This window comes from Macadamia integrifolia, chromosome 11 (assembly GCF_013358625.1).
Source record: "Macadamia integrifolia cultivar HAES 741 chromosome 11, SCU_Mint_v3, whole genome shotgun sequence".
NCBI lineage: Eukaryota > Viridiplantae > Streptophyta > Magnoliopsida > Proteales > Proteaceae > Macadamia > Macadamia integrifolia.
Window position 1 is genome coordinate 3,211,882 of NC_056567.1, and position 26,236 is coordinate 3,238,117.

The 26,236-nt window shown below is 39.0% G+C and overlaps 1 protein-coding gene across 2 annotated transcripts in view; it reads left to right on the forward strand.

Moving 5' to 3' along the window:
- Positions 1-26,236, forward strand: part of LOC122094424 (probable starch synthase 4, chloroplastic/amyloplastic) — a 56,214-nt gene that overhangs the window by 21,408 nt on the left and 8,570 nt on the right. For both annotated transcript variants that reach the window (XM_042665225.1, XM_042665226.1), the window contains exons 11-13: positions 3,137-3,346; positions 18,008-18,133; positions 23,040-23,189. In XM_042665225.1, coding sequence (XP_042521159.1) covers positions 3,137-3,346; positions 18,008-18,133; positions 23,040-23,189 — 486 coding nt within the window. The remainder of the gene's footprint in view (positions 1-3,136; positions 3,347-18,007; positions 18,134-23,039; positions 23,190-26,236) is intronic.

Genomic DNA, 26,236 nt, shown 5'->3' on the forward strand with positions numbered 1-26,236 from the left:
CAAATTTAAGATCTCAAAAGTCTCCTCCGTTTGTTCCCCATCCCCTAGAAATGATCATATTGAAACTTCCTGGGAGCTTCCTAGCTCTGTGATCAGGACTTTGGATCCCCTTTGAGATCCTCTTTGTCTTCTTTCTTCTTCCCCCTCCCCTTTCTTGGGGCTTGTATATCTTTTCTCATTTGGTTATGAATTAAATTATTCACCAAAAAAAAAAAAAAAAAAAAAAAAAAAAACTATTGGGGGAAATATGAGAGAACTGTACTGCAACCACAACTGGAGGTAGGGTAGGGAAAAGTTCTGAAACTGAGGTTTAATCTCAGAATGTAAGGGGGATTATAGGCCAAAGCTTGGGGGACTTGAGTTGCCGGGTAAGAATCTCTTTTGCCCAAGAATTCAGACTGCACAGATTAAAGATGAGGGTTCCAGCTTCTTCTGAGTTGAACAGTACTGCTAGCTCGGAAAACACTGTAATAGAGATATTGAAGGAGAAACAGGGAGAATGCAATGAAAAAGAGAGAGAGAGGATCGCAGAAGAGGGGGGGGGAAGGAGGTCACACAACCATGGTGACGTACCTACCTGGAACAATCAACTAAATTCAATTCATTCTCAAAACATGCTTAACAAGTTGGGTTAACATGCCTTTTTATAAGAAAACTGAAATTAAAACTTCCAAATTTAAATCTAAAACTGAAATGGAAATAAGATCTCCTAAATCTAGATTAATAAAATTAGAAACAAAGTAAAACTCAAATTGGTAACTCCCTGCTTGTCTAATAACTACCAAAATAAAAGATTGCAAATATTCTCCAAAACAAAATAACTAAATATTTCCCAAATAAAATAAATTCTAAAATATCCTGCTAAACCAAAAATCCAACCGGACCCGGTTTGTCTCGGTCGAGATTGCCCGAAGGGTCATCCCGGTTCAACCTCGATTCTGCATTAATTAGTTTCAACTCCAAAGAGGGAAACGTTCTAAGGAACCTCAGTTTTTTGTGATTTTTGGACAAATCACTCCTATACCTTTGTAATGAACCATGCATAACTTTTGATAATTATGAAATGATTTCTATTTTTATGTTTATTGATTCCCAATGCATATTTTAGTTGTTTTACTAGTACTAAATTTGTGCATGGAATAGCATACAACGTAGACTACCAACCTATTTCCAAAGCTGCCAAACTACCATTTTGGGGTTTTTTTTTTTTTTTAATAACTATCAAAGGGTTCCACCATGTTTAGAGGGCCTAAAATGGGGTTTCTATGAATTTTATTGACCTAATTTGGCCATTTGGGCCTTGAAACTAGCAGTCGAAACTTGCAGCTGGAACTCCCCAGTTTTCTGTTGAAATTTTGCAGTTCCACAAGATATTTGGTTTCCAGCCAGGTTTCGAAACTTTGAACCTTGGTTTAAGAATTCAATTTGCTTAGGAATCATGCTGTGGATACAATACTATTTTTTGACATGTGAGTTTTTGGTACCTATATGACTGCTTCTAGTATCCTTTTTGATGCCAAAAGAAATTTTCTCTTCACTGTTTGTATAGTTGGTTAGCTTAAAAGCAGACCACATTTTGGACCATATTGCAGAGCAGACAAATATGTTTAACCTTGCCATGGAGAGAGGTGAATATGCTAGGCGAAGAACATGCTGAAGACCATAACCCCATTTCACTAAAATTCCATATTGTACATCACCATTCATGTGAACATAACTCAAAATCTGTTTCATACATGCCTGAAACAGAAGCATTAGATGATAACAAGAAGTGAAAACTTCCAATCAGATTTGGTTTGTTGCTAATGTAAGACTTATTATTGTTGACAATTACATACATCTGCATTTTTATTTTCATTTTAGTATTTTATAAAAGCGGTTATTTGGTTGCACAAATGGCATGATCATGGGTTCTGGGTCATGGGAACAGATCCTCAATGATTCAGGACCAAGTGTCTGTCCACAGCCAAACCAGGTGAAGAAAATAACTTTTCAGTATTTGGTAATAAAACCTTGAAAAACTAAAAAGGTTGTAACCAGTGCATGAGGCTTCTGCCACTGCGGGGTCCGGGGAGGGTCATAATGTACGCAGCCTTTCCCTCGCTTCATGGATAGGCTGTTTCCCAACTAGAACCCGCGATTTCTAGGTCACAATGGAGCAAACCTTGAAAAGCTGAGTCTAGAATATCATGCAATTTTCTTCATTCTTGTTAAGCTTGCAGTAATAATCACTGTGTACTTGAGTTGACCAGGATCTGTCATCAATGGGTCATAGAGTGCCATTTGATATAGTAATTCGAAAGAATTTCATATCCAAATTGAAAATAAGTTTCCTTAATTGACTTCAGTTATATTACTTTATTGATTCATATGTTGATCTTAAATTGATTGAATTGTGCAAGACATTTCTGGTGAGTTCTTAATTTGATCACGCCACATCAAATACTGAACATATCAGGCTGAGCCAGTAACACCAAAGTGTGTAGGTTCCATGATCTGTTGTGGGCTTAAAGAATTAATGTTTTACACAAATTAAAATCACTGATTCACTGGCCTTCTTGGGAGTTGGGACTACTTAAAAAGCCTTAAATATTTTTTAGCTCTGGGACAGTGGCTTGTTGCATGATAATCTGAAGAAATAGGAAATACTTCTTGTGGTAGAATTATGATCAGCCAAGCTCTGGCTCATCATGGTGAATTCATGGATCAGAATTTTATTGGGATTCTGGTTGAAGATCTGACCTCTAAGATTAAATGATTTGTCATTGCAATATACCGTCTTTACATTTTGGTATCTTATTGACCTTAAAGGTGAAAAATAGCTTACATGTTTTTTTCTTTATTCTAATGCTTTTCCATTGCCTTGATAAACTTGGTGATATTGCCATTCTATTTGATTTTGCAAAGCGTCTGCATCAAGCACTTTTTTGCCACTTCTCTCTCTCTCTCTCTTTTTTTTTTTTTTTTTTTAGTATGACAGGTGTAGGATGGTTATTTGGAAAGAGTTATGATGATGATTCGTTAAGTTATATTCACTAATTAAGTAATTAAAGCTTATTATTAGCATTTTTTAGAATATAGCATGCTTTCTCGTACTTGATTTCTGATCAAGTATTTTTTCCCTTTTGTGCTACAGAGAGGACATGGTCTCCATGCTACCTTAAATTCGCAATCCAAAAAGTTTGTTGGAATTCTTAATGGGATTGATACTGACACTTGGGATCCTAGGACTGATGCTTTTCTTACAGTTCAGTATGGTGCTCATGATCTTCAAGGGAAAGCTGAAAATAAAGAAGCTTTAAAAAAGCATCTAAAACTGTCCTTTGCTGAAGCTAGACAGCCACTGGTATAAACCAAGAATTTATCCTGTAGTTTAGTTGACTTACTTCTTTAATGCAAGATATCATTATATTGCATTCTTTTCATTATTTGAGTTATTTTAGTAATTTCTTCTTCATGTTTGTATCTGATATTCACACCTTGCCGACTTTATTGTGACATTGTTTTCTTTGGTGAAATATTTTTCTACTCTGAAAACTTGAAAATTCTTTGATATACCAGGCAAACACTGTTTCCTAGAGTGAGTTTTGGTGCTGGGTAGACATAGTTGTCAAGGTGTCGCCTAGGGGACGACTAGGTGTCTAGGCGGCCTAGTTGAGGTGTGGGCAACTTTCGCCTTACTACAAGGCGCAACATTTATTTACTTAAGATATTATTCATAAATAAGCAAGTACCCCTATTTGAATTTAATAACAATAGTTAAAAAATGAAATTCCAAAGGGATAATAAGTCAATCCTCTAGTGCAAAAACAAAAACTGGATTTTTTATTGTAGGAGCAATTTTCAACTTTCAAATGCTTGGAGTTTTCTCAATTCTGAAAATTTTATAAATCTTATCGTGGTAAAACAATGCTAAAAACCAAAAGTACAATAAAATAATTTTTTGTTTTGATGTCCATAAAATTATTTTCATTCAGGCAATTTTAACAACATTCCTACACTTTAAAATAAGTTTGATCGGAACATAACTTTGTCATTACGGCTTAGATATAAGTAATCTTAGACTTGTTGAGAAGTTGGTTTTGTGCTCTACGTAATACATATGAAAAAATAAAATCATTTGACCTGTCAAACATATTAGATAACAAGATCTTCCCTACATGTTGAATTTTGATGACTTGATGTGGCTTAATGCTGATTTTTGATGTGGTTTAATATTGATTTTGATGATATAAGGTATATGTAGCATACTAAATAATGTTAAAAAGGAGAATCACCAAATTTTGGAAAAACCAGTGCTTCCAAAACCCTAGCTACCGAAGCAAGCCAAGGAATCGCTGCCGCTTGTAGCAGCCTGGCTGTGAGGCTCGGCTGATCCACCCCCGCTCTACCTCTCCCTTTCTCTCATCTTCTCTTCTCCCTCCCTCCCTCCCTCCCTCCCCCCTCCCCCTCCCCCCTCCCCCCCAACTATTTTTCCCCATCCTTTACATCTCCCCTTTCTCTCTCCCTTCTACCTCCTCCACTCCCTTTCCCTTCTTCTTCTGGTGCTAGTGTCGGTCTCCCCTTTCCCTTCTTCTCCCGCTGTTACTAGCACCTTCCCTTTTCCTCTCCTCTCTTACTCTTCTTCTTTTCTCTCCCTCTCCCTACTTCCTCCTCCACTCCCCTTCCCTTCTCCCGCTGTTTCTAGTGTCGGTCACTTCAATCGGTGTTTAGGCTTCTGCAACTACTTGGCTCGTCTTCCCGCTGGCCGCATGCCTTGCTTGGCCAATAGATGACTTGGTGCTGGCCCTTCTAGGCTAGCTGCTTTCTGGTCGCCGTCCCGCCAGGCTTGCTACCCTTATGGACGCCTCTCCCATCAAGCCTATTGTTGTTCACCCTTCCAGTTTTCATCAGGCTCATTTGGTTTGTCCGTTGGCTCGTCTGCTTCTTGATTAGCTGCTTGTCCTGCTTGCAGGCCTTTTGGGGCGTGACTCTCGCCAGGCTTGCTGCCCCGTTTGTTGTCACCTATTTATGGCTGCCCTTCATGGATGCTGGGCTCACTTGGTTTGTCCGCCTGCTCACTATGTTGGCCTCCACCTTCGTTGTTTGCCTTCCCTATTGGGCCTGCGTTTGGTCTGTGGTTTGGACTTCTGTCCCGATCGGCAACAGCCTCTTCAACACTAACCCTCTGGGATGATCTTGGTCGGCAGCCGCTCCACCATTGCCCTCAGAAAGGTCGGCACCCTTGGGGACCCCATCCGTTAGGCCAGTTGCCTGCTTGGCTGTGGTCCTCTGCAAGGCCAGTGCTCCCCCATTATGGTTGCCTTTTCTCCAGCGGTGCTCCTTCTTGTTGGCGGCTAGGAACTGTTGTGTTGAGATGTTAGGTTTAGGGTTTGAGGTTTTCTTCCTAGTTGGACTTCTGTTTGGGCATCCGGTTGGTTGGGTCTGTAGAAGTTCTTTGAAGCCATGTGGGCCCTGATTGGTGCCCTTTATGGGATTTTTGTATCCCTTAATGGGTTTGTAACTTCCCATTTGGGGCTATATTTCCCCCCTCTTCTTTTAATGCATTTACCATTTACCCAAAAAAAAAAAGGTTAAAAAAAAGAGGGAAAATAGAAAATAACACTTGGCAAGTTAGTCATCCAGCCAATGTGGGCCGCCTTGCCACCTAAGAGCTTAGGCACCCCTCCACCGCATTCCATCGCCTTGACAACTATGATGGGAGATTTGATCTGGGTTGGAGGTTAGGAGCACATAAATAGTTTGTTCTGTGAAAGTAATAATAGATATCATACTAAAATGAAGAAATCGTTACACAATTGTGAAGAGTGAAAAGATTCTATTGGAAATAACCAAAGCATGTAATACGTTAAATCTATGATGAAGTATGAGTGACTGATTATGTTTATTTCTATTATATCCTTGTCTATTCTGGGGTAAGATCTTTCTCGACTCAGTTTGCTGGGAATCACTAGTAACCACATGCTTCTTGTTGCTTGTGTTTATGTTGTTCCCCCTCCCCCTTGATTGCGGTGTACATTGTATCCCCTTTCTTATGCCGCTGCTTGTATCTAGCTTTTATTTGAGTTACTTGCATGGAGTCTTGAGATATTTATACCTTGTTATTGGTGTGTCAAGTAGGCACCCGGCACTATAATGTATTTTGCCAATCACCTGTTGCATGGAGCCTTTTTTATCCGTTAACTTTTTTTAGTGTTATGTCCTATCAACCTTATGCTAGGGTGTACCTTGTAAGCGACATACAACATCGGTGCCCCGTTGCAGTGTCAAGTCAAGTAAGGGTTATTGCACGGGGAACGAGTGCGGCAAAGAATCTGTTCCAAAAGCAAATGCATGGGATTAGATTAGCATCTTGGAACATTGGATCTTTAATGGCTAAGAATCTAGAATTAATAGATGTCATGAGAAGAAGGATTTTTTTTAGTTTTTATTCAAGAGATTACATGGAAGGGTAACACAGCTAAGGAGTTGGACAACTTTAAACTTTGGTATATGAGGGATAAAAGTAATAGAAATGGAGTGGGAATAATAGTGTATAAATACTTTAAGAATCATGTGGTGGATGTTCAAAGACTTGGAGATAGGATTATATCCATCAAGCTTGTGCTGGAGAAAGAGGTTGTCAATATGATTAGTGCATATGCACCCTAAGTAGGATTGGATTAAATTATTAAGTTACATTTCTAGGAACACATGGATGGTTTACTACAAGGTTTTGGCCACTGAGAAAAGATTATTATACAGGTGATCTGAATGGACATGTTGGGAGAGATTGTAGAGGCAATGGTGGTGTATATGGAGTCTATGGTTTTGGCGAGAGAAATGAAGAGGTATCTTAGTTTTAGATTTGCTGTTGCTTACGATTTATCCATTACATACACGTATTTGAAAAGAGGGAGGAGCATATAGTTTGTAATGCCACGCATCCAGCTATAAGGGAATGGCAGCCTTCACTTGGGGAAATTGGAAGATCTAAAGCATGTACTTCAATATAGACAAATTGAAACATCAATGAACTTAATGATTCACATATATGTATATTTTTACATCATTAATATTCCCAGAGTGCGCATGAAAACATATGACCAACAACCAGTAGCATCATTTATTCATGATTGGTCTTCACCTGATGGCTTACATGTTCTATACCAACTTTCCTTTACAAGTACATTATGTACATCAGATTGAGGTATGCAAAAACTTAACAAAAATTCAAAACATCCAAAAAGAAATCTGCATCCTGCCCATTCTTCAGACGGCGAACTCCCCACTTCTTGTAGTGAAGGCTCTGAAAAAGACAATTCCACAATGGGTGTGCTACAACAGCCCAGTGAGTAATATCTACTCAAATCACTCACATTAAAGTTCAACAACAAAACATGGGTCACAGCTTGTAAAATAAGAACAGATTATAAAAATCATGCTCAATAATTACACAATTGGCAATCAACATTTTCACCACACTTACTTCTCCATATGCCATAACCTCCCAAAAATATGACCTCCATGTTGAATCTCACTCCTTCACCCCCTGCTAAGTGAGAACAACCATTGTACCCTCATTCCTTCTTACCCTGCTAAGTGAGGTACATCAATACTCTCTACTTATCATGTACACTCACTCCCCCCACCCCCTGGGCCTAAGTGAGGTATCCACAAATACAAATCTCATCCAACCACATAAGCTCAAGTATCATAAAACCACATATATAACACTATATGCCAACAAATTACATTTACTAGTTCCATAATTCTCATTTTCCCATTATTCACATCATTTCAATATAATTATTATGCACCAATAGCATACCATATCATATCAAATCAACATACAATACAGAGAAGATTTAAGTAAATCCCAATCAATACTTGAGCGCAAAACAAGGTCTCAAATCACTCGTTAGCTAATTATCATCAATCCCATAGAATGGGTCACAAGCCTTAAAGAAGGTTAAACCCCAAGTCCATATGGTTCAGCCCTTCAAAATAAGCAGAAAAGCTAAATCGACCTAATCCGGTCTCGCCAGATCCCTACTGACTTGCCGGTAGCCACTGCCCTGCACAATGATGCAGATACGCACCCTTGGAGCGACCCATACGTATCTGGGTATCCAACCAGAGATGAGCCGGACCCATATTGAGTCATTGGTCTAGTAGGATTTTAGAAATTTACTTTATTTAAGAAGATCGCCTTTGATTTTATTTTATTCACTTTATTTTAGCAAGTTCGGTACCGTATGATTTAGAGAGTCGATTTGCAATTTGTTTCCTAGTTTAGGGTAGTTTCTTATTTTAGCTGAGTTTCTATTTTATGTCTTTTATTTTCCTTTAAATTGGTTGTAACCAATAGACAAGTCAGATTGAAGAATGAAGTTATGAGTTGATATTGTGGTGTGTGCTTGAGGGCTGAGTGTGCGATTCTCCTTCCCCCTTCTTTCTTAGTGCGACTTCTTCCTCTCCCTTGCGACTTTTAGACCTGTATCAGGGAATTCTTCCCTATCCTTACCGGCCCTCCATCAATTTGGTATCATTAGAAGTTGAAGATCCACTTGTGGAAGATTTTAAATCGGTTGATCTCTTCAGTGAACCGATCGATTTATTTTCCCGAGTCACTACTTCATCAATGAACTTCGTGTCATGGATTTCATATCATTCAATCTTGGTTCTGATGGTGACTTCATACAGGCAAGGATGGATGTTAACCGATTTGTGTTGATTCTTCCATTCTACAAAACTCGTGGACGAGTTTTTCTCAATATCGGGGGAATTGATGTAGATACCCACCCGTGGAGCACCCATACCCATCTGGGTATCCAACCAAAGATGAGCCGGACCCATATTGAGTCCTTGGTCTAGTAGGATTTTAGAAATTTACTTTATTTAGGAAGATTGTCTTTGATTTTATTTTGTTCACTTTATTTTAGCAAGTTAGGTACGTAGGATTTAGAGAGTCAATTTGCAATTTGTTTCCTAGTTGAGGGTAGTTTCTTATTTTAGCTGAGTATCTATTTTATGTCTTTTATTTTCTTTTAAATTGGTTGTAACCAATAGCAAGTCAGATTGAAGAATGAAGTTATGAGTTGATATTGTGGTGTGTGCCTGCGGGTTGAGTGGGCGATTCTCCTCCCCCCCCTTTTTCTTACTGCGACTTCTTCCTCTCCCCTGCGACTCTTAGACCCGTATTAGGGAATTCTTCCTTATCCCTACCGACCTTCCATCACACAACCTCTGGAACCTGAACCTGAAGGTTCCAGCGGCAACCGGTGCCCATTGGTTCCTCAGGTGGCTCGCCGGATTGTGCCTAGAAATTGGTTTTTGACCCGAATCCAAGTCTTTCAAGTTTGAACTCCAAATCTTCAATGGTTATAAACTACCTTCTATCCTACAAATTAACCATAGATGACAACATGCATGTAAAATTGAAACCTCTTCATATGTTTGGTTAACCATTCAAATCCGAAACCCTCTGATTTCCCTTTTAATTGATTGGTTTTCTTATCAAACCAAAACTAATCTATTTTGTAGCTGAAAACTCTATATTAACTCACAGTAGAAACGTAGTTGTAAATTCTTGGATGCATAACTTACCTGGACCTTAGTTCTCTGTTGGAATTCAACGCTTTCTTCTCTTGTACAAAACCAACAGGGTTTCAAGCTCCTTCCTCCCTTCCTCTTCTTGTGTTCTTGGTCTTCTACTTCTCCACAACAAACTAGATGTATTGGTTTGGGTGAAATAACATACTACACTCCCCTTCTTATATATATATATATATATATATTTGTATTTTGAATTATTGTAAATTATGAGTTCACCTTATTACCCATGGTAAGTTAATTCTCATAATTAAAATTTGTCTAATTCTATCATTCCTTGTGTTTAATTCCATCACCCCTATCTATTATTCCATAATTCTAATTTACACCTTATTGAGTGAAATACCCAAACTACCCTTACCTCTTGCTTGTCTTAATTAATGCCAATGCATGTGTTAGATTTGGGTGCCCCTTAAAGAGTGAAATTGCTATTTTTTTTCTTATACCCAAGGGGGGGGGGGGGGGGGGGAGAGAAGAGAAAGAAGAAAGAATTGGGGGTGGGGAGCTACCCACCCGAAGCAACTAACGGGGGAGAGGTGCTAGTGACCGACACAGCCAAAGCAACTGGGGGGGTAAGAAGCAATATAGAAGTGGTCAAACCCCAAGAAACAACAATCAACCTGTTCCCTGGGGATCCCTAACACAACGGTGGGGAAGCATGGAGAGCTTGGAACTAACATCAAAATAGATGGATTTCCAAATCATATCAAATGGTCTAGAGTTGGTGGTCCATCTACAGGTTGATAGAGGTGCAAAAATCAAGCTTCCCAGTAGAGTCGCAAATTGAGCTACCCGCAAAAGTCCTGTCTACCCAGATCCACTTCTGCCCAAGGGGAAGCACATGTGTTCTAGAGGGCTAACAACAACGAAGGACACGATTCCAGATAGAAGAGGCAAAAGGACAGGAGAAGAAAATGGTGGTCAGTATCTTCAATACCGTTCCAACAAAGACAACATGTAGGGGGACTTGGATATGCATGTAGATGAGGAAAGACTGAGTAGAAAGGCTGTTGGAAATAGCATGCCTAGTGGTGAAGGAGTGGCAGGGGATGTGGCCCTTAAACCAGACAATCTAAGGGGCCTCTAGATTGAACAAGATCCTAGGCATAGGAGGAGCTAAAATGGCCAAATGAAGAAGGGAACCAGAGAATTCTATCAACTCTACCACGGAAGCCAGGGGGGAGGGGAAGGAGATCTGACCAAAGGTAGAAGAGGGGAGTGCTAGAGGGAGGGGGAGACCAGGCTCCGTTAGAGATGATGGACGCCATTAAAGAGTCTCTAGGAAGCCCGGAGGTGTAGATGGACCTGGAAAAGACTAGAGACAGAGGAGTGCCAATAGGATGCTAAGGGTCCAGCTGGAGGGGGTAGAGGAGTCATCTCCAATGGTGTAGGAGATGGTATCAAGGGCAGAGGGTCTAGCAAGGAGGGTGTTACGCCAAACCCAGGACGAATTAGAAGAAGGAGAAGCCGTCCAAAGGGAGTCATTGCGAAGAGGAGAGGAGTAGACCTAGGAGACCCAAATGCTCTTCTGCTTGGAGACGAGCTTTCGGATGAGCTTTAGAGTGCTTTCCAAGTTGACATCTTTGATATGACGAAGGCCCAGACCACCTTTGGATTTAGGGCGACAAGAAAATGACCGTATAGGGGGGGACGAATTTAGCAGAATCAACCCCCTTCTAAAGGAAAGAGCAGAGAAGAGATTCTGCAGCCTTGATGGTGGCCTGGGGAAGCACGAAGACACTCGACCAATTGAGGTAGCAAGATTGAAGCTTCGATTTGATGAGCACTAGGCCTCTTGCATCGTATAAAAGCTTGCCTTTCCAGAGACGTAACCTTTTCTTCAAGAGGTCCAACATGAGAGAGTAGTGATGGATAGACAAACGAGCAGAAATGAGGGGGGGGGCAAGGTATTTCACAGGGAGAGAGCTGAGGGCAAATCCAGTCAAGCGGAGAAGATGAACTTTTTCTTAGCATCTGAAGCACTCGCCAGAATGAGGGGGAGGCCAAGGTATTTGACAGGGAGAGAGCTGAGGGCAAATCCAGTTAAGCGGAGAAGATGAACTTTTTCTTAGCATCTGAAGCACTCGCCAGAATGAGGGGGAGGCCAAGGTATTTGACAGGGAGAGAGCTGAGGGCAAATCCAGTTAAGCGGAGAAGATGAACTTTTTCTTAGCATCTGAAGCACTCGCAAAAAAAAAAGATGGGATTTAAGGTCATTAATACTAAGGTCAGAGAGATTAAAAAAGGCACAAGGAGGACATGCTGGAATCAATGGAGGAAGAATCAACTCTTAAGAGCCTTGCATTTGGGAAGGGGGGAGATAAGATGGAGGTCAATGCTAGATTGGATGGATCTAGAGAGAACTTTAATGGAAACTGGAAAGGGAGAAAAGGAAGGGGGATAGAGGCTGATGCCTCTGGTGGAGGAGAAGTATCCAGCATAACTGCCATTGTTCAAAACAAAAAAGCGGGGGAAGGAGATGCAAGAGTGAATCCAATAGACAAAAATTGGGGGGAAGGCCATCTGAAAAAGGACCTCAGAAATGAAATTACAATTAATGGATTCAAAGGCCTTGTGGATATCAATCTTAAGGAGGTTGGCAAGAGAGTGGCATTTCGTATCAAAGCCTCTGATAATCTCATGCAAAGAATGATGATGTCAGAAATACTTCCAGCAATGAAGGTCGATTTAGGGGCTAATAAGAGAGTCAATGACAAGCTGAAGAGGGCTAGAAATAATTTTGGTGATGAATTTTTAGAGGAGATTGTAGAGGGAAATGAGGCGGAAATTAGACATGGAAGAGGCTCCCTCTTTCTTGGGGATAAGGCACAAAAAAGAATGGTTAACTCCTTTGATTTGGTTGGGATCAAAGAAGAAGCTGTGAAATTACTTGACCCTTCACTTAAATGTGTAATTACACATGTAGCCATTATCACCAAATTAAAATAGAGATTCATATTTTAGCCGCTAGTGAGATTTGATCCCACCACCTCTTGATTACAATTTCAAGGTGCCAACCATTAGGCCACCTTTCCATTATGTTCAAATGTAGAAATAAAAATACAAAATTGTCACAAAATATATAATATAATATTATACATACAAATAAATACAAACATACAATTAATTCAGTTAACGTAACTATACATATATATATATATATATATCTACATAGCATGCAAACCTACACACACATTACATTCACATAAATATATATATAAAAATCATTAAATCAAAGGCCAAGGAAAATAAAACATAATACTATGTAATCCTACCTTCGGCACTCATAGCCCCTTCAAATCATGCAACACCACTGAGAGCAAAATTTTTTGATGTTCCTTCTACAATAATCCAACACTAAGTTAGTACCAAATTGGGATGGGGTATTACATAGTTAGGCATAAAAGTGGGCATCATTGTAGCCAAATAGATTTCTTCCTCACTAATAGGAACGAGATATCGACTTGTATTAAAAAGGTCGCTAAAGATGTCCTATAGGGGAATAAGAAGTAAAGTGTCATCCAGCTAGGGAGACTTGGTGTGGGATGATGAGGTTCAAGTAGCCATTAAACTAAGAAAGCTATCTTTAAGACTTAGTAAATGATTAAAGAAGTAGAAGACAAAAAGGTATAAGTTTGCCAGAAATGAAGCTAAGATGATTGTGGGGAAAGCCAGGGCAAAGAACTATGGAGATCTCTATAATCATCTGGGAACAAAAGGAGAAAAAGCTTTTTATAAGTTAGCTAAAATGAGGGAAAGGAAGAGTAGAGATTTTAATTATATTAGACGTATTAAACACAATGATGGTAGAGTGCTAGTAAGGGATGAGGACATTATGAATAGTGGGAGTGTATTTTCACAACATACTAAATAGATACATTTCAGGTAAGAATGAATCGAATGACTACATTACTCATCAAGACACCACATACTGTAGACATATATGAAGGTTAAGGTGTCAAAAGTTAAAAGAGCTTTTAAGAAAGAGGAAAGCAGTTAGACACTAGGACTAGATGAGGTGAGGTCCCAATAGAAGTGTGGAAGAACTTAGGGTTTTGTGGTGTATCTTGGCTAGCAAAATTGTTAATCAAGATTATGAGCACAAGGATAGTTCCAGATGAATGGAAGAGAAGCATTGTAGTTCTGATCTACAAATATAAAAATGATATTCAGAGTTGCAATACGATTAAATTATGGGAGAAGATTATTGAAGCCTCCCTTGAGAAGAGAAACTACTATCTCGAAGAACTAATTTAATTTTATGCCAGGTAGATCCACGACATAAGCTATTTACTTAAGAGGCTCATGGAAAGTATTTGCAAGAAGGTTCTCCCTATGGTCTTTGTCGACTTAGAAAAATCCTATGATAGAGTACTTAAAGAGTTAATATGGCATGTACTAGAGAAGAGAAAGGTGTTGAATAAGTATGGAAATAATTAAAGATGTGTATGAGGGTGACTAGTGTTGGAACTGTGGGAGGTTAATATTGTGAATTTCCAATCTCAACTGGTTACATCATAGTTTTTAAGGCGCTGGTAAGGCGACACCTTAGCAGTGCCTTGGCGTTGATGCGGTCTAGAGATGGTAAGGCAATGCTCCGCCTTATGTGAAGTGGCGACTTATGGTTTTTTTTTTATTTTTTATTTTTTTTTAACACATTTTAAAATTACTTGATGAAGATTCCAAATATAGATTTTTTATTGGTAGGTGTATAGTTTTGTTGACACTTGAGATGTATGGGATCAGCTTTACTCCACCAAAAATAACCAAAACAAACAAAATAAAAACCCGGTTCACAAACAGGGTTTGGATTTTGTCAAGGGTTTTAAGAAAGGGCTTTGAGAAGGAATCAAGGAACAAGGAAGAACCACTGATCCAGGCGACCATTTTGCTTTGGCAGCGGTGAGCTTCATTCTTCTTTGACAAGAGTAGAAATATAGTGGATGACCTTAGGGCTTAGGCACTTATTTTGGCATCATAGAGGTAAGTATAATAAATTACTTGTATTTTTTATTTCTTTTCTTTATATTTATAATTTTGTTTCATAATTATGTATTTATATTATATGTTAATATGATTGATGATTGATGATTGATGATTGATGATTGATGAAGATGAATTTAGTTTATTCACTTTATTGATTTGTTTTCTTGATAAATATCTTACATTGGTATGAATATGAACTTTTAATATTTATTTAACATATGAGTAATAGGATTCAAGTAGGATTTGAGCCAAATAGATTGGTTCTATAAAAAAATTACACAGGAACGCTTTAGTCTATAAGGCGACGCTTTATGCTCGCCTTATCGCTAAGGCGCTCCGAAAGACCTTCAAACGCCTCCGTCGCCTTACCGCCTTGAAAACTATGAGTTACATCAAGGATCAATTTTAAGCCCTTACTTGTTTGCACTTATCATGGATGATTAACCTGGAACATCAAGATGAGGTTTTGTGGTGTATGCTTTTTGCTGATGATATTGTTCTGGTAGATAAGACCAGCAGAGATTAATATTGAGTTGGACTTATGGAGACCAACCTTGGAATCAAGAGGTTTTTAGATAAGTAGAACTGAGATGGAGTAGCGGTAGGTAACTTTAGTCACACTAAGGTGGATAACGAAATGGTGAAAATTGAGGAGAGAGAGATACCGCAAAATGATTATTTTAGATATCTGGGGTCAACCATAAATAAAGAAGGTTATATAGATGATAATGTTTCACTATAATAATTGAAGTGGGATGGATGAAATAGAGAGGCGCGTCTGGAGTGTTATTTGATGGACATATTCCTTTAAAAGCTTAAATGAAAGTTCCATAGGACAGTTGTACGGTTGGCTATAATGTATGGGGCAGAGTGTTGCAGTTAAGAAGCGTCATACAGATAAACTAAGTGTAGTGGAGATTAGGATTTTTAGATTGATGTGCAGCAAAACTAGGAAGGACAAATGATCATGTTAGAGCTGATTTGGGAGTTGTCCCGATACATGATAAGTTTCAAGAAATTCGGTTGAGGTGGCATTATGGCCTTGTTTAAAGGAGGGCCTTGCGATGCACCAGATGGAGGAGTGATCTGATTCAGATTGAAGGGACTAAAAGAGCTAGGGGCAGGCCTAAAATGAACATAGCAAAAGTAGTTAGGAAAGACAGGCATAGTTTAGGTCTCAACTCAAGTATGACCTGGGATAGAGCTGTTTGGAGGGAAAGGATCCAGGGAACTGACACCATTTAGGTAGGATATTACTGAGCTGCTGTTGTTGTGTTCTTTTCTTTTTACTATTATTTTTGACATTTTGTCTTTGCTCAGATCCATGTAACCGACTGCATTTAGTCGGGAGGGATAAGGCTGAGTTTGTTGTTGTTATTTTCTATTACAAGCTATAAATTTCTTTTGTTTTTGGAAAATGCAAAGTGAAAGAGAGCTGATACTTTTACATCTATTTCATATTTTATTTTTATTTGGTGTCGTAAACTAGTGCAACATATCACACATATCTGAAGTCATTGGTCTGGTAAAAGTCTTTGTTTGAGAGTTATTGGAGATCTTCCATAAGTGTGTTCCTTTGGATAGTTTTTCACTCTGCAATTTAAGTTCAGGATTTGGCTCTTTATTTATGTTTTAGCCATTTTGTTGTGGCACAACAGACTAGTATTGATATTTGATTATTTAAGTTTTTGTTGGGAGTCATAAATGTTACAAAACCAGGATCTGGAACCAGTAACTGTAATAGGAGGGAGAGAGAGAGAGAGAGAGAGAGAGAGAGAAGAAGAAGAAGAAGAAGAAGAAGAGAGGGAAACTGCCAAGAGTGTAGCAGGCTCGATCCCCTTGCAGTCCGCCCTACCGCCAATATTTATTAACACCTAAAGTAGTACAATCAAATCAGAAATAGTACAATCAAATCAGAAAACTAAGTCCTTGTGCCACAAGAAAGATAAAATAAGAAGTTTATCTAATTAGCAAGTAGAGATCTATCCTAACAAGGGGAAGAAATAAACTAAAGCAAGGCAGTAAAACTCGGTCATGATAGGGACACTCCCCCTATCGTGGTACATATCTTAACAATAAATTTTGTTGGGTTCATTGATATTCCTGATATAGTAGACACTATTACATGAACTTTAAGGTGTTTGAAGTTTCAAATTTGACTGTGTCAGAATTGAGAAATTCTATTGCTCGAATGCCGAGCTGCTAAAGTAGTTAAGCCCGTCAATAAAATTGGTCCTATGGAAGGTCCATCAATTCCTACTTAAATCTAGAAAACACCTAGAAGAGAGTAAGACTTTGGGAGTCATGAGGAGTTTGAATTAGTGAAAAAGTTGATGGTGTTGCATTGACTTGCTTTTTTGATTGGAACATCTGCAAAACTCTTGTGCCATATGGATTCATGGTATGTAGATGAATTCTTAGAGATCTGTAGGTGGATCCCTGCTACAATTAGTGTTTATTCCCACATCAAAGAACAAATTTCCTATTTTCTTATTTCCCTAAATTCATATCTTAGTAACTGTCTTTCTCACACATCCTACCATGTTTAAACAGACAAGAAACCCATGCTCACCTGCAGCCATCACTGAGCAACTCCAAAAATTCTTCAAGAATGCGAATAAAACCTACTGTCTTCCAGCCATGTATCCTGTATCCCTCCGTAGTTCCTCTTTGTCCTCTATCAGATTTTACCCTTTTTCTTGATCCCTAACTGGAGGTATAGTTTCTTATAACCTGCGTCCCTCTGAACTGATATCTCTAAGACCCTATCTCTCCAATTTAATTTTTATGATTTCCTTCTTCTAGAGTTTAAAGACTCTGCATCAATCCCCTCTTAATTGGGTGATATTTCTAATAGTAGAAAAAAAATGGATGCAGCACATAATATTATGATGATGATAAATGGTGTACCCGGTGCACCAGGCTCCCACATGTGCGAGGTCGGGGGGGTGGGTGAGAACCGCACAGCCTTACCCCGAGAATGTCGAGAGGCTGTTTCGACCGTTTGACCACCAGGTCACAACGTACCTTACCGTTGGACCAAGCGCGCCCTTTTAATATACTAAAATTGAAGTTTGTTGTGTGAATATCTTCCTCCCTAGCCGATGTGGGATTAAAGGTTCTTGGCTCACCTCACCGCCTCATTTCTTGGGATTTTTGCCTCACCAGGTTGTTTTTTGGCTATTACCTCCGCTCCACTATGGGGCACAACATCCCTGCTGTGCTCAGCCCCAGCACCGGGGTTGACAGGTTGCTCTCATACCATTGTAACGAACTTGCCAAAATTGGACGTGAATTATTACACATTTAATTCTGAATTTCTGATGTCCTAGTATTCACATGCTTGATCGTAAATGGCATTTGATCCCTTTTATGTTATTCGGTATGTCCTTATTCTCACCTGTTGATCTCTCTGTTTTTGGAACAGGTTGGTTGTATAACGAGACTGGTACCACAGAAAGGTGTTCATCTTATTAGGCATGCAATATATAGGACACTGGAGCTTGGAGGGCAGTTTGTCCTCTTGGGTTCAAGCCCTGTGTTACATATTCAAGTAATATTCTTTGTTTCCCAACTTTAGTTCTCATGATTGTCTTGTTACGAATGAATGCATAGTTGTCAAATCGCCTAAGCACCCTAGTTGACAGCCCATTAAAGCAAATAAGCGACAACTTTACAGAAACAGCATAACGGCATAACCAATGAATATATGCTAGTATCCTATAGGCTATTATTAGCACTAATTTTCTGTGTGAAAGGAACAATACAGAAATACAGATTAAAGGAACAAAAGATAATTATCACATTTGAAAAACAGAGTAGTATTAGCACTAATATGTTTCTGTGCTCAACAGAGCACTATTAGCACTAATTTTCCTTGTGGAAGGAACAATATAACAATACTATTTGCACTAACCTATTTCCGTGCTCAGCAACAGGGATGGAATTAAAGAACATGTTAATAGTCCCCTTCTCAAAGACTCAAACTATTAAATAGCATGCCATTAACAAATTGTGGCCAAAGAATCAAAATCAAAAGTGAAGGTTATATAAATATATATATATATATATATATATATGAAAAAAAAGATAGCTACATAACTTGACACATCACACATGAACAAGTAAGCTATATAGTCAAGATAGCAGTTTTCCACGAGAATAAACTGAAGAGACTCAATAAGCTGACAGATTCGTAGGAAACTACTAAGATTTAAAAAATGTAACCACTACATTTAGAATAACAGTAGCAGCAAATAAAGGGAAAAAAAATGTAGCAACCACGAAAAAATTCCAGAAGCAGTATGCACATAAACTCTATAATAAATTTAGAAGGTGAAGCAGAAGAGAAGAGGACGAGGAAGAACAGGAGGAGAAGCAGAACGAGAAAAAAGAGGCCATTGTTATGTTAGCTGGTAGAGTTTCAGAGGCATAGCTCTGACTGAATGTGAACAGTGAAGAATGAACTTGATGAACTCAATCGGTCTTCAATCTTTTTTTTTTTTTTTAATCTCGATTTTTAAAATTGATGCTATGCTTCTCACCTGCATTTTACCATGTCGACAAACAAATAGGATAGAAATAGCATAATTTTATACAATAATAAAATAAAAATCTTGTATATACAAAAGGTGCCCTCGCTTAGGAAAATAGGTGGCCCAAGGAAACACCTAGGCGATGCCTCAAGCACCAAGGCAATTTCCTTTCATGAGTATGGTAAGTCGAGAGGCTGAGCTTAGCTTCTGGATAAATGCCCGGGCACCTAGGCATCGCCTTGACCACTATGAATGAATGTGTGCTTCGATTAAGAGTGTCACCTTGACAAATATAATGTGACATTATTGCTGGTGAATCTTCAATCAATTATCTTCAATTGTCTGTTTGCATGGTCAACTGATGTCATCTTGCAGATCAAAATGAATATCACCTTAGAAACTGTTTATAGTATTGACAGCAATCTGACTTCATTGAAGTTGCAATATATAAAGGTGTTGAGATTACATCAATAGTTGGTAAATGCAATTAAGATGATCAACCAGTTGGCATAATGATGCAATAATTATTACTACATATTTTAGTTGCCATGTTGATTTACATGTGAATTGATTAAAAAAGGGGCCATTACCTTGTGCAAGACCCACTTTTACAGAGCCCTAGGAGGGGCCAGATTGAAGTTGGTCATAGCCTTCAGCAATTTTTGCATAACGTGGCTGCCCTCAGACTTGAACACAATTCTTCAAGCTGGTAGCATGAGCTTTTTTCCATCACAAAAAATGAGGGCTCCTAAAGTAATTAACTAAAAGTTTAAAAAATATTCACATAATATCGCACATGAGCTTTTTTCCATCACAAAAAATTAGGGCTCCAAAAGAAATTAACAAAAAATTTAAAAAATATTCACATAATATAGCATTAAACCGTTTGATAGATTTTTGGAATAGGAGGATTATTACTTCAAAATATCTATATTGCCTAAGGGTATGTGAAAAGGTTGCAAAGTCGAGTTTTGAAATGAAGCAACCATAGATGTTTTCCTGTTTGGTATAGGAAGCCCTGGATTTTTTTTGGATGAATAAATAATTCATTACTAAAGAGAAGGGAAAGCAATACAACCCCAGAGAAGGGGGGAGAGTAGAGAAAAACAAAGAAATACACAAGAGCCCAGCCTTAAGAGAGAGGAGGGGGGGAGGCACGAAGAAGAGAGGGAGAGAGGTTCCAGGAAACAACAATATGCTTGTTCCTTGGGAAGTCAATACAAGAGGAAGAGATCACAGAGAACTTTCCTTCGATGTTAAAGGAGATGGAATCCCAAATTTGACGAAGGGGCCGAGATTTGAAGGTCCATTTCTGTAGTTTTCTTTCCATCGAAATCTGATTAATAGTAGCATTGAAGGCAAGCTTCCCCACAATATCAGAAATAGTGGAGCTGACAAAGGACATGTCCACCCAAATCTATTCCGTTTTGAACAGGAGGATCTTATGGCGTCTCAGCCAGCATTTAGCAGGGACCCCTTTCCTAACATAGGAGGCGAAAGGGCAATCGAAAAATGAATGATCCACATCCTGTAAAACATTCAAGCAGATACAACATAAAGGGGAGACAGCTATATGGCAGTGAAAGAGAATGTTGCATTGGAAGATAGCTGGAAAAGTCCCTCCAAGCTATGAAACCATGATTGGAAATATGATGTTTGAACCAAACTAGCTTGCGCTGAGGAGCAAGGGTGCCTCTTGTCCGAATGTGATCCCAAGTAGCCTTGGAACTAAAAAGACCCGAGGAGGCTGGAGACAGAGTGATAGAGTCACCTCTACCAAGGGGCCTTCTGACAATGGAGGGCAAGGCGTTCACACACAAGCAAGCAAAGAAGAAGAGGAGACCGGAGGGTCCAAGTTCCACAGCTAAGGATGTCAGCGACCATCGAAGTCTAGCATTGACCTTATGGAGGAGGATTCCCATAGGGTGCAATGGTCAAGCCAAAGGGATGTAGACAAACCATCATCAATGTGATTGTGAATGGCCTCTAGGGAATAGACCTGAGGGAAAACATTTGACTCGGGACCCATGAAGCATCATAAGGAACTGGGGCAGTCCATATACAATTTGAGCAAAGAAGCCAATAATAGGTCCAATCAACCCAAATACGTTTCTTCTTGGTCACTACTTTCCATACACCTCAAACCTAGACCTCACTCCACTTTAGGGAGACAGACATCAGCCCAACTAATGGTGCAAAGTAATATGGAAAGACCTAGATCTACAGCCTACTTGAGTTGTCATTAATTGTTTTTTTTTTTCTTACATTGTTCCTACTGCATCAAGAGTGACGGTCAGAACGTGTTCTTTGTTGGTGGTTGGGACCTTCTTTTCATCAATTTTATTTTTTGGTTTGCAGTGTCTCGCAGTCAGTAGTGGGGCCCTCCATGATTTTAAATTTGAAGGATGTTCTATATATCAATGTTGTGTCTTTCCTCCTTTCTTAATTGGTTCTTGGTTTTCTTGGGGTCGATATAATGGCGTGTCCCTGCATCTGGTTTCTTTGTATTTTCTTATATAGGCGGTATTTCCTTTCCTCTTGCAAACTTCTTGTTCACCTTTCTCGCATTTGTATTAGGATCTACCAAAAAAAGTTTTACTTTATGAGATTTTGTCAGTGAGGATTTGGGGAGAATCGCTTTGTTAGTATTTTTATGTTAGTAGGTGACGAGCTTTATGCCTCAAAAAGGAATAGTGAACTTTCATATTCATGGCTGTCTCATGTCTGTAGTTTTTACACTGGTTCATGCAGCATTGGATCCTACTGGGTGTTCTATCTACAGGGATGTGCAATTTTTTAGGCCTTAGTGATTCTAGTCTGATAGCATGTTCTTTTTGAGGGTGTTGGAGCATAATGTGTAAACTGGTGAAAGTGACCATACAACTGTATGGCTATATCTCAGAGCACCATAGATGGACATCTGAGATGTAGTGGAGGCAATCTTTGACTCTCTATATCGGGCTCCTCACTTGGCAGTAAATCAATTGAACATCAGTTGGATGTTTCTTGGGGTCTTTGCGGACATAGTAGTTCTTGGAGAGGATTGGCTATTTTCCTGAGTCTACGTTTGTCACAATATCTTGGTAATACCCTACAAAGAGGTGGATCTTATATACCTGTTAGACTTGATCACTGTATGAAAAGGTGGTGAACAGACTGAGGATGCTTCTTGAGGGCAGAGGGGATGCAAAAATCTTGGGTAAAGCTACGCTAACTGCTCTTTGTTGGATGTTGTACATTTGTAATATATCTTTTAGTGCCTCCTAATGAAGCTTTTCCTCTGTCATTGGCTGAAGAGTAACGGGAGCTGAAATTTTCCGCATGAATAGGGATATGTAATAGACATGTAATCCTTTGGGATGCCAACTCAGCTTCCACTTGTAAACTGCGAGGTCAAGTAATCGAGCAGGTTCATGACTCAAATTGGTTACAAATTCACAGAAATGGGTAGCATTAGCTGTTTATATGCTACATGTAGAAGTCAGATCAATCTTTCTTAGGGTTGAATCAGTGGATGAGAACTTCAACTACTTTCTATATTCAATGGGCATCCTTCCAAATGACTGGGTTTTAGAGTTGTTGAGACAATATTGTGATGACGGGGTCAAGTTGTGGAGACCATCTTGTCAATTCTGTCTCTAGTCTGACTTATTTAAATGAACCTTATTTAAGTTCGCAGGAAGACAAAACACCTAGCTTTCCAGTTATCTTTTTAATCATTCCAGCCAGTGGCAGTGTGGCACTAGCATCTTTATTTTTGTTGGATCCATCAAATTATCCAAATCTGGTGAAGAGTAGTCATTTTTTACATATTTATCTCGTGTTATTTTCAGTTTCATGTTGATCAGATGTTATCTATCTTCTATGTTGATGTCTATGTCTTGGCTATCCATTTTGCCTGATGTTGGTAATCTTCTTTTGTAGAGGGAATTTGAGAGTATTGCGAACCATTTTCAGAATCATCCTCATGCTCGTTTGATTCTGAAATATGATGAGGCTTTATCGCATGCCATTTATGCAGCATCGGACATCTTCATAATCCCATCAATCTTTGAGCCATGTGGGCTCACACAGGTATGATCATCGCAGTCTTACTTGAACTGTACAGTGATGATAAGTCATATGTTTCTGTAGAACTACCCATAGTGCCTCTTGCGAGGAAATACCTTCTGGTTGTGAAAATGTATGGAAGTTCTGGGATGAGTGGTCTGTTACTGAATCAGAGACAATACCTAACAGTAAATAGAAAAAAGATACAACAAACCCTTAGGGTGTAGCTCAGTTGGCAAGGACCAACACCTCAGATTAAGAGGTCATAAGTTCAACTCTCCAAGAGAAGCGAATCTGCAGGAGAAAAAAAGAAGAAGAAGAAAGAAAGAAAAAGAAGAAAATGAGGGACAACACAGAACCAGATTGATAGGCGCTTGGAATACCCTAGTACATCACAAGGACTAAGTATTTGCTAGATTTAAAAATTTCATAATTACAAAGTAACCTCTTGACTACTGACTAATTACAATAAGTGTTTGACTATTCACTATAATCAGGGTTTTAAGTACCGGTGTGTATCGTACCATATCGGACGATATGTATCCGTATCGGCCCTTACCGATACGATACACACCGATACGATACATGGAATTTTTAAAACCCTTTCGTATTGATACGTATCCTACAATACATGCCGATACCCCACCAATATGATATGATACACACCGATACATACCGATACTCTATAAAAAAATAAAATCGAGTGAAAGGTATGTATCGGTGCGTATCAGTATGTATCAATACGGTACGATACATACCGATACAGTGCACTAGGGTCATATAATGGCCAGGTTGGGTCATTTTTCAGAAAAAACACGTTTTCAGGGATTTTTGTTCCAAAGTTGTTGCCAACCATATTTCTCTCTAACTAAAGTGGAAATTAAGGTTGGGAACAAGGATTTTACATTTATGGGACAACTACAAAACCTTGAATTCTTAGTGTGATACCCTCAATTTAGTGTTTATGCATAATATATGTTATCAATAGCTTTTTTTAACAAATTTTTTATACAAAAGTGTTTCCTATCCATTTATGTGCATATCTTTAGCGTATCTTTGATACGATACGATACCCTCCGATACGTTTCTTAATTTTGGCCGACTAATATGGCAATCGATACCGATACTTTAATCACTGACTATAATTACAAATACCCTATAGTCTAATGTACTGTACTTCTCAACACTTCCCCTCAAGCTAAATCATAAATATCATCCGCACCCAGCTTGGAACAGTATTGGAAAAAAGAGTTCTAGAATAAGTTTTTCTAGTAAACATATCACCAAGTTGGTTTGTAGAACTGACAAATAGAGTAGACATAATTTATTGCATCGCAACATCTCTCACAAAATGACATTCAACTTCAATTTTTTTTTTTTGTCGTGAAAAAAATAGATTCCTAGCAATATAAATTGTTGCCTGATTGTCACAAAACATCTCCATAGGCTTATTAACAGGGAATCACAGTTCTTGCATAAGAGATTTCAACCACATCAACTCACAAGTTGTGTGAGCCTCAACACCTAATCTTGCCATAGTTGACTTTTTACTCCTCCATTTAACCAAGTTCTACAATAAATAGTTGTAAATCTCATATCTCATATGTATTACTATACTGTATACCCCATGACATCAAAATGACGATGTGGTAAGATTGTTCCTGTGGCTGGATTGGTTTATTTGGGTTTGGTTTTTATCTGGCTTGGTTCAAGTTCCGGTTCGAAAGAAGGATCGCCACATGGTCTTTGTTGACCTTGAAAAAGCATATGACAGAGTCGCTAGAGATTTAATCCGACATGTCTTAGCTAAGAGAGGGGTGTCGAGTACATATGCAAATATAATTAAGGACATGTACGAGGGCATGGTGACTGGTGTGAGATCTGTGGGAGGCTAAGGCAAGGAATTCCCAATTACGATTGGGTTACATCAAGGATCGGCCTTAAGCCCTTACTTGTTTGCTCTTATCATGGATGAGTTAACCAAGAACATTCTAGATGAGGTGCCCTGGTGTATGCTCTTTGCCGGTGACATCGTTTTAGTGGATGAGACTATAGTAGTGATTAACACTAAGCTGGAGCTATGGAGATAAACCTTAGAAACAAGAGGTTTTAAAATTAGTAGATCGAAGACGGAATATTTGAAGTATAACTTTAGACACTATGATGGATAATGAAACGGTGAAGATTGAAGAGAGGGAGATTCCACAAAAGGACTATTTTAGATATCTTGGGTCAATCATAAATAAAGGAGACATAGAGGATGATGTCTCTTAAAGAATTAAAGTGGGATGGATGAATTGGAGATGTGCGTCTGGAGTGTTGTGCGACCGACGTATCCCTTTAAAGTTTAAGGGAAAATTCTATAGGACTGTTGTGTGTCCGACCATAATGTAAGGAGCGGTATGTTGGGAACTTATGTGTCATACAGAGAAGATGTGTGTGACATAGATGAGGATGCTAAGATGGATGTGCGGCGAAACTAGGAAGAATAAAGTAAGGAATGAGCATACTAAGCGGATTTGGGAGTTGCCCCGATCAATGACAAGCTCCAAGAAAGCCATTTGAGGTGGTATGGTCATGTTCAACGGAGGCCTAGCGACACCCCAGGAAGGAGGAGTGATAGGGTTCAGATTGAAGGGGCTACAAGAGATAGGGGCAAACCTAAAATGACTATAGGAGAAGTTGTGAGGAATGACATGCGCTGTTTAGGCCTCGTACCAAGTATGATCTCGGATAGAGCCTATTGGAGAGCACGGATCCATGTGGCTGACCCTATTTAGAGATTCTCCTGTCTTGCTGGGTTGTGTTCTATTTCCTTTTACTTTGCTATTCTCATCTTTCACCTCTCACTTTTCATATTGCATTTTTCTTCGTTCATCTATCATGTCCCATTATTAATATGTTTGGATCCATGTAGCCGACCTCAGTAAATTGGGATAAGGCTTGGTTTGTTGTTGTTGTTGTTGTTCAAGTTTCAGTTTGAATAATTGTTGATCGTTCAGTTCTGGTTCTTCTAGAAACCACAAACCAGGGGGCTTATTTGGAGTTCTATTTACAAGCTTGCGGTTCCA